The following is a 14,163-nucleotide window of genomic DNA, read 5'->3' as shown; positions in this document are numbered from 1 at the left end:
GGTACAGTTATAAGTTCAATTTTATTTTTTTAAAGTAATAAATAACTGTTAAACAATTTAAATCTTTTTCGTAAATTAATCTTTTACATTGTGGTCTAATTTTTTAACGTCGAGTCGACATGGTTTTTCAAATTTGATTTCCATTCCGGATTCAGATGGAATTCCGTATTTACTGAACTGTCTACGTTACGTTAGATCTTTTACCTAATCTGTGGTAGTTTTTCGCCGGCAGACTGTCAAACACAATGGCATTGTCATATTTTGCTGACGAAGTGATGACGTTTCGCAACTGTATGCAACTTCAGGCTTCAGCTGAGTTCAGTGCGGTATTGGTGCATGTAAATTGACGGTATTGAAGCAGTATTCACTGCTCGCCTGTTATCATTTTTATTAGTACGGGTTTCGGTCTGAGCGGTTGCTGGTGACTTCGGAGTTCGGCATATCGTATTTACGTGTCACTCAAATACATAGACGAAAACCAACGCTGCCGCTTCTGGTGAGATTGATCCAAAATGAACTTGTTGTATACATTTTTGTTGTGTGACCTCGCCGTTTCTGTTTTATTTGTGCAAAGTGCAGTTTTGCCGGATGACGAGGTTGAGGAACAGGGATTGTATAAAAAATCCGATCTAGTTGACATCTTGACTAACCGTAATTTGGAGCGAAAAATCTACGGACAAAAACATGCATTGTTAGTGCAATTTTACAATAGTTTCTGCGGCCACTGCCGAGCGTTCATGCCCAAATATAAAACACTCGCTTCGGAAATGGTTCACTGGAGAAACGTCATAAGGCCGGCTGTAATGGATTGTTCGGTCGAGGAAAACAGTGAAATATGTCGACAGTTCGAAGTAATGGCGTACCCCTCGCTGCGATACCTGCACGAGAACTACGTTAAAGGCAACTCCAATGTCGGCGAGAAAATACAAATAGGCGACGGACCAGATAAACTCAAAGTCAATATAATTAGCAAGTTACAAAACGAGCAGGCGCGAGGACGGTTGCAGTTTGCCCCTTCTTTCAACATAGCGTCATACTCTACATATGCCCAAGCCATCAGTGACGTGCCAAAAGATGTGAAGTACACTTTCCTAGTTTTTGAGAATGCTAACTCAACAGTAGGGTCTGAACTTGCACTGGATGTAAGTGATTATGACCATGTGAGAATAAAAAGGGTGTATGATACAAGTGAGCTGGCTAACATAGCAGGAATTCGCCAGTTCCCTGGGCTGGTGCTAGTGGATAATAATGCAAATGCAACACCCTTCACACCCAAAGGCCAAGCTGCTGAAAATCTATTAAAAGAAGTAAATGCATATTTGAGATCTAAAAATTATGTGTTCCCTGTAGAGTACAAACCTACTCCTGAAACTAATTACAATGAACATGGGAATGATAAACCATTACCAAATGCTGATGTTGTTTACTACAGTGACTTAGAGAAGACCCTGAAGAACAGTCTACATACTGAGATTACAAGATACAAAACTCTGACTGGTGAACCTTTGCAAGCTTTACTTGAATATTTGGATGTCCTCATATTTGCATTTCCCTTTAGAGGAAATCTCAGAGAATTCATTGTGGATTTACGTGCAACCATGGGACGCAAGAACAGTTGGAGTGGAGCGGAAGTGTATGATGCAGTAAAGAATTTAGAAACATTCCATGCCCCAGTTTACACAAGCAACTTGGAATATGTTAGCTGTAAGGGTAGTCAGCCCAAGTACCGAGGCTACACTTGTGGATTATGGACTCTATTCCACACATTAACAATAAATGCTGCTCAGAAACCAGGGGTGGAGGGCCCTAAAGTTCTGAAAGCTATGCATGGATATGTCAAACACTTTTTTGGATGTACTGAGTGTTCAGAACACTTTCAAGCAATGGCAGCAAGGAACAGAATATTTGATGTAAAAGAGAATGACAAAGCAGTGTTATGGCTGTGGATATCACATAACGAAGTAAATCTAAGACTAGCTGGTGACATCACTGAAGATCCTGAACACCCCAAGATTCAGTTCCCGAGTGCCACAAGATGTCCTGAGTGTCGCCTGCCACGCGGCGCGTGGAACCTGCCCGCGGTGTACCAGTATTTACAGTCAGTGTACAGTGCCGGCAACATCCGCGATCAGCGGTGGGCCCGCTCTGCCGCGGTGTCGCCGAGCCCCTTCTCCAACCTGGACATCGGAATGCTAAGTCTCCTGTACATATTTTCTTTTGTTAGTCTCATATTAGTTGTAAAATATTTTTATACTAAACGTTTTTACAGAAAAAGACATTACAAGCATGGGAGAGGTAAAGTATAACCAGTAGATATAGAAGTAACATTTGGTTGTCTTAGTTTCCCTACAGCTATGTACTGTTATCTGTAGTTTACCATATTGCAATCATCAATTGGTATTAATTTTCTTAAAATTTGTTACAATGTTGGATACATGTTAGATACCCACATTTACATGAGGAGGTTGTGCATGCAACTTGGATGACTAATCGCACTACTTCATGTTGTAGTTTATATTGTTAAATATTGTTGTTACTATAGTAGATAGATGTTCTATTGTTACCGTTATGTAGACACATTTATCTCACAATGGCATAAGATGCAGATGCCTTGGTGGGTACTTCCAATACTTAAAAAAATTGGCTGCGGTACATACATAATCTTGCTATAATTCTGTCCTGTTTTCTTAAATGTATTTTAAAGGGTTTTATTCACTGAACTTTATTAGATTCTACTTACACACTCACAATGCTTGTTGAATTAAAATTTTTTACTCTTGTGTGAAGGATTTTCACAAAGGGGTTTTCGTGAAATTAATCATAAAAGTAACTACAATGCTAATCATGTTGCCTTCACTTTTCTATTTCATATTATTATAATATCTCTCTACATTATTAAACATCACTTATCTAATAAAAGTTTAAACATTATCATATATATTTGATTTTTTTGTCTTTGAATCATTAGTTATCATTTAACATTTTTAACTTTTCACCAACTTTTTGATGTTTGTTTTAATATATATTTATTATGTCTCAATGCTATCAGTTCTTAAAATTGGTGTCAGTTCTTCTACTGGTGACCATCTAAAATAATTAATTAACTTTGTGATAAACACTATTTGTTTAATTTATTAAGATCATATTTCCACACAACCATGATGGTTTAGGATGGTCACAAGTCATGAAGTTCCCTCAAATATCAGAATTTTTTCAATTTGATTTGTAAATGGTCCTGTAAATGGTAATGGAATCTTCTTCCCTACATTACTAATTTATACAAGGGTTCCTTGTATTGAATCTCACAGGAGATTTATTCAAAGGGAACAAATTCATAATAATCTTTGTATTATTTCAACAGTATTTGCCAGTTTTTTCTTTTAGTATTACAGCAAATAAATGTCGAAATGGGTATTAAATATTATTTTAGGTAGCAAGTAAATCACCTGATAATTTGTGAACACCCACAAATGAAACATATTTACCTCAACATTAATAGTTAATGACGACAGAATAATTTATAGCAAGATTTTGTATAAGCAAATGAATCTCTGTGTGTTCCCTTAAATAATTTAATCATTTTATTTAACTTACTGTATACATAAGGCTTTGAGACACTGCCATGCCAGGTCCAGGAAGGACGGGAAACTGGCACTTTTCTTATACTGTGACAGCAAAGCAGCTCCGGTGAGAACATCCTTAAAAAAGTATGTATACTTTTCGGTTTATTCAGCTTACGAGCCTGCCTCTTCCCGGACACGACACGGCCGTGGTTATCCAGAACTTTATTACTATAACATCCATGTTTTCCGTTATAGATAAGCTGTGAAAGTTATAACTAACAAGCACTTATTTCTGACAAATGTTAAGCATGCCAAATTCATTTTTGATCATGACAAGACATTCCCCATTTCGCTTGCCTTAAGGAAACAATGGTTGACGCACAATTATCGTATAAAAGTTGCCTTATTGCATTATAGTAGGAAATATTATAATTTTTTTTATAGGATACTAGTAATGACCAAGTGGGTCAGCTGATGGTGAGTGATGAGGATGGAAGCTGCAAATTCCCGATACCAGAGCACTCATCAACGCGTTAACGGGTTTTATTAAAAGAATAGACTCGCTGATGAAGTTCTTAAATCGTAAGTGTGCAAATTGCAATCGAAAGTTACATAACAATGTTGCATGGAGAAGATTTTTTTTGCAAACTGTACTGTACAGTTAACAAAGGCGACAATCTAGATGATGAAATTGAAATCGGAACTTGCTCGTTATTCGACAGTGTGATACGAATAGTTTTTAGTCGAGCACAACGTGAAAGATTCGAATGAAAATTTAACTACGCAATACGAATATATCTTCGCCTATGTTAACCTGCTCGATGGCCCGAATTAGGAATTAATAATTTTGATATCAACTTCGGAATTAGCATGTTTATGACGGTTCATTGTATTTAAATATGCTGCCAGTTCTTGTCAAATTATAGTTCTTGTACACTCTGAGGAGAATTAGTGCCGGAGCGATAAGTGTGCGTCAATGCTAGCAATGTTTCAAACACATATCATAAAAACCCAATTGCGAACACAAAATAGAATTATTGTGTTCTTTGTATACAGTTATAAAAGAGCTATTTACTTTGTTAGTTCGATAGGTATATGTTTATTTTATATAATATACATAAGATAATCGCTTTCGTATTTTTTAGATGAGAAACGTTTTAATAATTATTAGATGGCAGCTTTTACCATAGAGCTAGGAATTAGGACCGACATAGCCTTAATAATGTAATATGATATTGTACATTCCTTTTTTTTATGCGATGTAGTTTAACGTGTATTAACTAGACAACATCGGCGTATCATGTGACGGTAGCCATGTTTAGCTACCAGATAATGATGGTACGTCATGTTTGCTTCAAATAATGAATAACAATAACTGAAATAGTCATGGAACTTAATATCTCGTTCATATTTCTTTTAAATGCGTGAAGATAAAATGACAATGCTGTAATGTTTATTTGGTATGTGTAGAAAATTCGGTTAGATATTTTAGGCATGATTGCGAGTGAGGAACTTTGGGTATACACACTCATAGGGGTGACTGTCTAATCCGAACTTCCATTTGCATAGACTTTTAACGTCAGCCTTTTTATTGATTCTGCCGCCAGGTATTACGCTGTAGCTTTTAGTTTGAAAGATGTATTCGGTTGACTTGCTTGAGAGGGTATGTAGGTAGTCTAATAACATTACAATGCTAAACAGATTCAAACAGCCGGTTCATCCATCCAGCCCTACTCACAGTTTAATATCTAATTTATGTGAAAATACCAGTTCAACCAATTTAAATACTTTCACTTTCGTTCGTCACTTGTTTATATGAAGTTTCGGTTTATGGCTTGTGATACTGGTAAAAACTTATTATAGGAAGGTATAATGTTATTTTCGATATGTTACCGCAAACTGCTAACTGCCAGTTTCAATAAAAAATCCCCATCGCATTTTCGATCTGTACTAAAAATGAACCAATCAGAACAAGGTTTGTTTTGACATGCGCACAAATGAGTTATTGTGATTGGTTCATTCGCGGAATCGGATTGAGATTAGGATCGTTTATTGAGGACTACTGTAGCTCATGCCTACGTTAATGAGACTATTTGCATAATATAAGCTAAGCGTTCTTTATTTTCTGATTATAAAAAAATAAAAATAAAATAAAAACAATATTGTTAAATATACCGTTTTCGAAAAGCGTACTTTAGAAACTTTAATATTTATTAGTTTTTTTAAGAGCTGCGTGAAAAGGTTTATTTTATGGTTTCATGACAAAATTTTAGAGGGAAAGTTGACTCCTTCAGTCAACAATTGTAATACGCAACATTACGCTCGCCATATTTGACACCGCTGCTTGCGTGCGAGATCGCCAGATGAGACTGAAGTTGGTCGATGTTTTAAATAAGTCTTCCGTCCCTTTGTATTTTCAATTGTAAACAGAAGTGTAGGCACTATTGTATTATGTCAATTACTGTCTAATGAATAATCATGACATTAGCACAATTGTTAGTCAATGAACGCTGCGTTGAGTTGTTGATGAATTTTCGATATGCTTTGTGCCCGCCATAGCTATTTACATATAAATGTTCAGTGCCTCTGCCTGTATTTCGAATTAGACATTAAAATCGTTATTGTAGACTAAATTGTCCAAAAGTATTCGAAGACAGTATTGCGAAATATGTCATGAAATTTTTCTCATGACAATCTTCACCAAGTGGAATGAATGTACTCAAAATGTTTTCCTGTCATATATGTCGGCTTATAGAACTCTATAGATGATATTAGCTTATGATATAAGTAATTAAAAAAAGATCATATACCGATTTATGTTCTCAACACAATGCAGCTGTTTCTAATGAAGTAAATATTATTTACCTTAGTAATGTGGCAATATAATCTGTAATATTGTGACTAGTAATTGAACTAGGCGCCTGCACCTACACCAGGCTCGCCACTCTAGAGTAATGTTATTGCATTATAATAGAAAGTGGATCGATAAAATGAATGCGAGCTATTTATTTGCGTCCAATTTTTACACACTAGGTAAGATAAAACTTATAGTTATTTATATTAGGTATAAATTGAAGTGTAAAGATAACTGGTTAATCTTATTTCCAAATGTTACCAAATATTCAAGTTGTTGATCTGCATTTATTTTCCTACAGTCATATTGGTCCGTAATGATCTTTTGCTGCCTGCCATATTTCATGACACCCTGTGTAATGTACTTAGCCAAAAATCATGTCATGAATTTGGCTAACAAAACTCAATTTTTATTATTACAGTATGTTATAATCAATCACCAAATATAATAGGGTAAATTACATTTTGTCACACAAAGGAACCATTATTCAAATGAGCCGATTTAGAGTTGGATTATACACGCGATATCACATTAATTTGCTTCCGTTAGATAATGTCACACTCGTGTTAGGTTAATAATACACACAGTTGCGAAGGGTGATATTTTTCTACACAACACATAGGTACTAATGAATAAATGCGGTCAGCAAATAATTTAATGATACTTAGATTTTACATAAATTATGTGAGTGTCGCCGGCAGGAATAGTTATGAACCCTTCGCCACTGCAATAGACACCAGTTTCCAATGTCGTTTACGTGTCTAACAATAAATTATAGTCAATAGACAATTATAGTATCGTTAGATGTTACTACTATGTGCCTCAAAATTGTTCGCTTTTAACACGTCACAATTTCGTATACAAGCAACATACGATGCGCAACTCGTTCAGCAACATTGCCAGACATGATAATATCAAGCGCATCGAATGATGTGAATAGTTGCGCGTCACTTGTTGCGGATAGATGTCGCCTATGGAACATTAGGTTAATAATTCAGACGCGAATTAATTCACTGCCATTGTCAGAAAACATATCAATTGTTTTAACGGGTTTTACACCGGCGTGTTCCTTATAACAATAGTTACTGGCGCACAAACTAAATGTTATTGTGGCTAAGGCATTTTTTTTACGCTAAATTAATATAACATAATTATATAATTTATTAACGTATTCAATAAAGTTTTGCACCCATTTCCACTTTACTTTCATGTTTCAATAGAACTTGCAGTGTAACAAATATTAACATTTTTTTATAATTCTGTGTATTATATAATTATTATTAGTTTGTGCAGTTCATAGTGGAGGTATTTTAATTTTACATGTTTTAATCTATATTGTTTTTGTAAGATGTATCGGAATATTGAAATGTTTGGATGTCTGCAAGCTCCATTGAAGATACTCGTTTAACTCTCATATTACTCCTTCGCTAGTCTTTATCTATTTTATTGGTGCAAAAAATTGTTAATACGTATGTACCTTAGTACAAGTAATTTAATAAATGATTTAGGTGTAATTATTGATTTAGTAAAATGATATTTATAAGAAAAATATTTATAAAATAAAATATATCGAGTATATAATTTTTGATACTTTGTGTTTTAATGAAATGTCAATATGTCCTTGTAAATATGAGTAATGATATTCTTTTATATTTTAAACAGTGTATGTCAAATGATCTGGGCGGAACGCGTGTGGTAAACGGGCTAAGGTTAGTAGGTGTTTAGTGGAATACTTGGTGGCGGGTATTAATTATATTTTAATAAGTGCTAAGGGTCTAAGAATAGAGGAAAAGAATTCGTAAATAATAATGTGACGTAGGGCCTTACGTAAAAATATCTTTTACGTAAAATATAAATATTTATTATAGTGTACCAGGTCACCTCTACTGAGAAACTCCTTTGAAGCCTCATTTATACAAAAGTGAAATGTTGACATTAAGGACTCTTCATAAGAGACTAGTAAACAAAGACAATACCGGTGTAGGTAACTTTATACATCGGTGACGCGCAGGCGCATTGCTAGACAACCATCGGCAGAAGTTTTGTGATATTATCTTAATAAATACATCGATTTCAAATCATTAGGTAACTTGCAACTACCGCTTTGTTTAATGCATACATCACGATTACCATCTTGCAAGCATGTGTTCGTACTATCAGATACGCATACAAAGAATTGTAATATCCATAATCTAATCTTAATTATAATAGGATATTTGACTTATCAATGCATGATCTGCTTTCTGTTTGTAATGGCATTATCAATCGTGTCACGAAATTCGACATTAATCATGTTATGGATAAAGAAATTGAAGCCTAATTAATACTATTACCTAATTATTATTATTATTACTAAAACCTAATTATTATTATTACTGTTGTCCCCTTCTCGTCTGAGTTACTTCAAGGGTTGATACTGTGTAATTCACATCTTTACTATAAGCTTGAGCACCCATGATTAACAGCTAACACATTAGTTAGACGACGAGGACTCATTAAGGTGTACAGGTGTACATACTTATGTTATGACTGAAAGGCGACTCCTTAAAACTGCTATGAAATAACGCTGCACTCGTATTTCTAAATGTTATTTTTATTGGTAATCGGAATGCCGATATATTATTTTAAGATGAAAAAATCAATTATATATTTTTTTTAAATATATCACAAGTGTGATGTCTACATTTACTAGTGAATATATTATTTGATTGTTGACACAGATGTGAGCTGATTTCATACGAACTATACATATTCCGCGACTTGGAAAAGGAAAAACTCGTGCAAATCGATATTATGAAACAGATTGGCGATGTCGTAGAAAATCGTTGATTCTTCGGTAGCTAAACCAACTTCACTTGCTAGTCTTTAATAGATAATGCTTTGGCGAATCACCAACCAACATGATCCAAATCCCTTTGTGTACGAGAAGTTAGGACACTTACAGCAACGAAAAAGAGTTGATGTAAATAATCCATCCATCCCAATATTGGAATTCAATTTTATGCCGATAGGGTTCTACTGACTATCGGGGACCACATCTCGTTCATCGACAAAGTAATCTTTCGTGAGAATTTACACTACGACTAGTCTAACTGCAATATGTTCAGGTTAGAATCATTGCTAGCGATGCTTAAAAATAGATAACTAACAGAAGTAGGTCATAGCATTCGGTTAAGTCGATTGCATACGCAGTGTACTAGCTGTCTATAATAACACCTAATCTATCCGTTCGATGTCTCGCTCGCGTAGGTTACTATGCGTATATTTGTTAAACGGTTTCTAGATTATCTCGTTACAGTTTTGCATTGGGACAAAAGAGAGTTTTTTTTATGATAATGTTGTGACGTTATAAGCTGCAAAATATAAAATCACTAGTATTTAAGGCTACGATAATCATAATGCGCAAAGCAAAAATATTTTTTTACGATAATTTTTAAAGGCTCCCCAATTATCATTATTATTGTTTATTCGTGGGTTCACATTACATTTTATCGTAATTTTAGCAACTTATTCGACTTTTGACCCCATTGAGGTCAAATCTGGGAAATCGGTAAATATTTTTTAAGAAACATTAGATCACTAAACCTTGTACACTTCATAATAGTATTAGTCCTGTAAGTTATAGAGTGGCAATATTCATGGACCCAAGCTACTAACCAAAATTAACGCCTTTATGTTTGCAATATTGAATGCTCCGTAATGTCTTATAATGGGTGCAGTGTTTACCTAGCATGAAGTACGTTTACAGGTTATTTTGTTGCACTTAGAGAAAATTCAATAACAGGAAAAATATATATTTATTGCTGTCCTTCTGGTGAAGGAAAATTCCTCGCCCATATTGCAATGGGTTGTGGTTGACGCACACAACTGACTAAAGCACTTGCTATCCCTAATCGTTTTGGCTGGATTGAAGCCAGTTACATCAACCGTTTTTTAAAGATGTCTGCCGTGTTTAGTTGACAATAGTAACGCTTCTCGCTGGGCCGAGATGATTGGGATAGCTGTACATTCACCAGTGGTGAAGGGTCCATTTAACTTGATTCTTGAGGCTTCTTTTTCGTACTCTATATAAAATCTAATTATCAGAACGATTTGTAAACAACTTATGCATATTACTTCATATATTTTGTGACGGGTTCTTTTTCGGAAAATTTCCCCCATCGCCATTGACATCAAACAAGTGTTTTGTCTTAAAACATAGATTGCTTCGCTTTAAAAGATATGACGTCATAATGTGGTTTAACATCGACACAGATTTTTAATATATTAATATGATTTGATGTGGTTACTTTTTACAGCATGTTAACTTCAGAGGAACGAATTGGGCCTTTTAGATTCATAAATGAAATTGTTTTAAATGGTTATAATTATGATGGTTTCGCTTCTCCCAAATAGACAATAGAGCAAGGAGCGTACTCATAGACACAAATATTTCGAAGAGTCCAATTACGGTTCAATTAAATCTTGACTAAATTCTTAGCATCAGTTTGCAAATCTTAGGTTAACAGGCCACCTATTAACAAGGCTTCCAATGACGGAACATCTTTGCTATTCATATGATAACTAAATTCGATCATATCTCGTTAAACAAATAGTACCACGTGTCTGAATAAAGCCAATAGTAACTTGCCAAATCAATAACAAATGTCGATGTGAGATCTCGTTCAAAAACGCGTTCATTATGCTTAAAGTTTATGTTGCTTGTGGTTGCTTACGTCAAACTCGTGATGGTGTGTAAACGATGTGTGCATAATCGTAGAAATGAGTATTCCCGGAATAGTCCTGGTACTCCCCAGAAACTAAATGATTCATATTTGATTCACACACTTTTTTAACTTTCTTATTTTATATGCTTAAATAATTTTAGTGTTAAAATGATAACGCAAAGGAACGACTTGTAGCTCACATTTGAAATTTAATAAAATATTTAACTAATTCAAAAGGGTTCATTAACTGATATATCAATGCAATAGTACACTGTCCTTTATATACGTTTTTTCCTCTTCTCATGAATCTTTTATTCCAGGTACATGGGATAAGGTGGCAAACACACTAAGAACAAGAACAAGAATCAATAAAGGCTAAACTACAGAACTAGTCGTGTAATTTTGTTGAATTACTATGTTGCGAGCAAGTAGTTTCAGGTATCGGTCGCACTGAGAGCGATAAAGTTCTGAAGTTAGGCATTCTTCATACATTTTTCGCTCGCCATTCTTTACATGAGCAAGCAAGTAGCTTTACGTTATAGAACAGAATAAACTTTCTGTTTGTGCTTCGTACGTATTAAACTTCTTTCTGTGAAAGTCAATTAATTTCATATTTCTCTCGCTTGCATAGCCTCGCATACAATGTGAATGGAGTGTGAATGTTGGCCTCACACACTCAGTACTGGTTACTTGTACTATGAAACCAGTAAGGTCTCGGATTCAATTGCCAGGTTAGATAATTAAAAGTATTTTTTCGTTTTGAAAGATTCTTGAATTGGTCAGGATTTGAATTTAAAATTTATCATGTGATGAAAATAAGCTCAACAAAAGGTCTGAATTTGTCATTACAAGAATCTGGAAATCTGTACCAAGCACTCTATCGCTCGCAGCAAGATCGACTCCTACCTCACGACAAAGTTAGACGGTATGGACTGTATTGTAACTAAGCCGTTATATTAAGACATAATTCAGTCATGTTACATCACATCATCTTTATTTTACAACTATCATTAAGTAGTTATATTGAGGATCTCATTGTAATGCAAACATGTGACGTCATATGTTTTGAATTCATTATTGTCATGAAATACTGAATAAATTATTATTCTGACTCTTGCTTTGATTTTTTTAACTCAACCTGCTACGTACATATATTGTTTAGGTACAACTATTTTATCTTCAATTTGCGCCAAAATTGATTTTCCTCGTATAGAAACATAATAGAATAAACCAGTTCTAAACTACATTTGTTTGGATGCGGCATACAGTGCGGTAGACTCGGTAGTTAAATAGATCGGGACAATAGGATTAAATATGCGCTCCAATTGTTAATAAGTAGTTATCATATTAGAAAATTACCTGTGACATGATATCGCAGCGTTCTTATATATTAATAGAAAAATAACATAACATCACGCATTTTATCCCCGAAGGGGTATGCAGAGGCGCAACTAGGGCACCCACTTTTCGCCAAGTATGTTCCGTCCCATGATGTGATAGGGGGCGAGCCTAACGCCATATCGGGCACAAATTCCAGACTCCGGGCTGATACTGAGCAGAAAAACCCAAATATCACTTTGCCCGACAAACTTCGTTTATGGCGTAATAACCTCTTAACCTCGGAACACGATCTTATTGCTGCTACTGAGACTTTTCTCGACACATCTGTGAAAGATTCTGAACTTGCGTGCGCTGATTGGAGCATAGTGCGACGGGACAGAAATACTGCTTGCGGAGGCGTACTCCTGGCTGCGCGTGCTCCCATCATCCTCCAAAGGCTCGGGAACTTTGAAAAAGACCATGGTGAAGACTTATGGGCTAGTTATGTTTTACACGGAAGTACTATTTATGTGTGCATAGTTTATATCAAACCAAGCGCTAGCGACAGCGATTACTTGAGATGGTTTTGCAAGGTAGAAAGCTTCATTAATACTTTAAAAGGCACAGTCCTAATTTGTGGCGACATTAATCTAAATAGTGCATCACTGAATATAAACAACTACTTTAATTACTTCTTGTCATATTGTAACTTGTCAGAAAATAATCATGTAAGAAATATTTATGGTGGAAAGTTGGATATTATGCTGACGCGGGACAACACAAACCTGCGTGAAATAATTGTTAGAGCTACACAAGGGATTGTACCTCCTGATGCTTACCACCCTCCTCTTGAAATTTATATCAAAATTTCAGCTTCTCGTTGTTCAGATCATTTAGAGCCTGCTACTTTAGATGTGCGTAAGGACTGGAATTTTATAAAAGGTAACTATACGGCATTACATGACTTGGTTTCTAATTTCTCATGGAATGACCTCTATGAAATGAATGACGTTCATCAAAGCGTATATTATTTTTATGATATCATGTATAATATGTTCGACACCTGTATTCCTAAAAAAGTACGTAAAACTACTCCAAGCAGAAGATACCCGGTTTGGTTTACGCGCGATATTATTGAGGACACGAAACTTAAGTTGAAGCTCCACCGCCAATGGAAGCACACCGGCTCCCAAGATACTTATTATTTCTTCTCTGCTCTAAGATCAAAGCTAAAGGAACGAATTGCTATTGCTTACGATACTTATCTGGCTAGAATCGAGCAAAATATCAAGTCCAATCCTCGTGACTTTTGGCGCCATGTATCGAGTCTACGATCCATGGGCGGTTTTGAGTCAAAGGTGGACTATAAAGGCATCTCTGTCAGCGGTGTTAAGGCTGCTGAAGCATTTGCTGATTTCTTTTCCAGTGTATTTCTACCTGAAATACCCAAACTCGACTTATCCCAAATAAAAATCAAAATCCACTACTCTCTAGTAGATATGTTATAGTACACGAGGTCACTCCGAATGACGTAGAGATGGCGATTCGGAGTTTAAAATCTAGCAGCTCCATTGGTCCTGATGGCATTCCTCTTTGGCTTCTTAAGCAAGGCCGTAATTTCTTTGTTAATCCTCTGTGTCACTTGTTTAACCTTGCTCTTAGAGCCGGCCAGTACCCTCCGCAATGGAAGCTCTCCAGAGTCACTCCCATACCTAAAAGC

General features: G+C 35.4%; 1 protein-coding gene across 5 annotated transcripts; it reads left to right on the top strand.

Moving 5' to 3' along the window:
* The first annotated feature begins 265 nt into the window (after positions 1-265).
* On the top strand, positions 266-12,239 carry LOC115455347 (sulfhydryl oxidase 1). Of its 5 annotated transcripts, XR_005113251.1 has the most exons (4): positions 266-2,219; positions 4,008-4,145; positions 8,080-8,126; positions 11,444-12,239. XR_005113251.1 is itself a non-coding variant. In XM_030184001.2 (3 exons), exons 1-2 carry the CDS (start codon positions 513-515, stop codon positions 4,098-4,100), a joined length of 1,800 nt encoding a protein of 599 aa, XP_030039861.1. In that variant the 5' UTR covers positions 266-512; the 3' UTR covers positions 4,101-4,145; positions 11,444-12,239. The 5 variants fall into 5 exon arrangements, 4 of the variants coding, with proteins under 4 accessions (XP_030039861.1, XP_030039873.1, XP_030039866.1 ...); XM_030184001.2 differs by lacking the exon at positions 8,080-8,126; XM_030184013.2 differs by lacking the exon at positions 4,008-4,145 and having other exon boundaries at positions 267-2,203.
* Positions 12,240-14,163: the final 1,924 nt, after the last annotated feature.

The sequence above is a fragment of the Manduca sexta genome, chromosome 27, assembly GCF_014839805.1.
Source record: "Manduca sexta isolate Smith_Timp_Sample1 chromosome 27, JHU_Msex_v1.0, whole genome shotgun sequence".
NCBI lineage: Eukaryota > Metazoa > Arthropoda > Insecta > Lepidoptera > Sphingidae > Manduca > Manduca sexta.
Note: the sequence above shows the minus strand (reverse complement) of the source record. Positions and strands in the feature narration are given on the sequence as shown.

What these genes read in the sequence shown, in the direction of transcription:
- LOC115455347 (XM_030184001.2), top strand. Translation starts at nt 513, where the DNA reads ATGAACTTGTTGTATACATTTTTGTTGTGTGACCTCGCCGTTTCTGTT. An exon ending in TCCTGTACATATTTTCTTTT is followed by an intron (nt 2,220 to 4,007) that starts GTTAGTCTCATA and finishes TTTTTTTTATAG; the next exon opens with GATACTAGTAATGACCAAGT.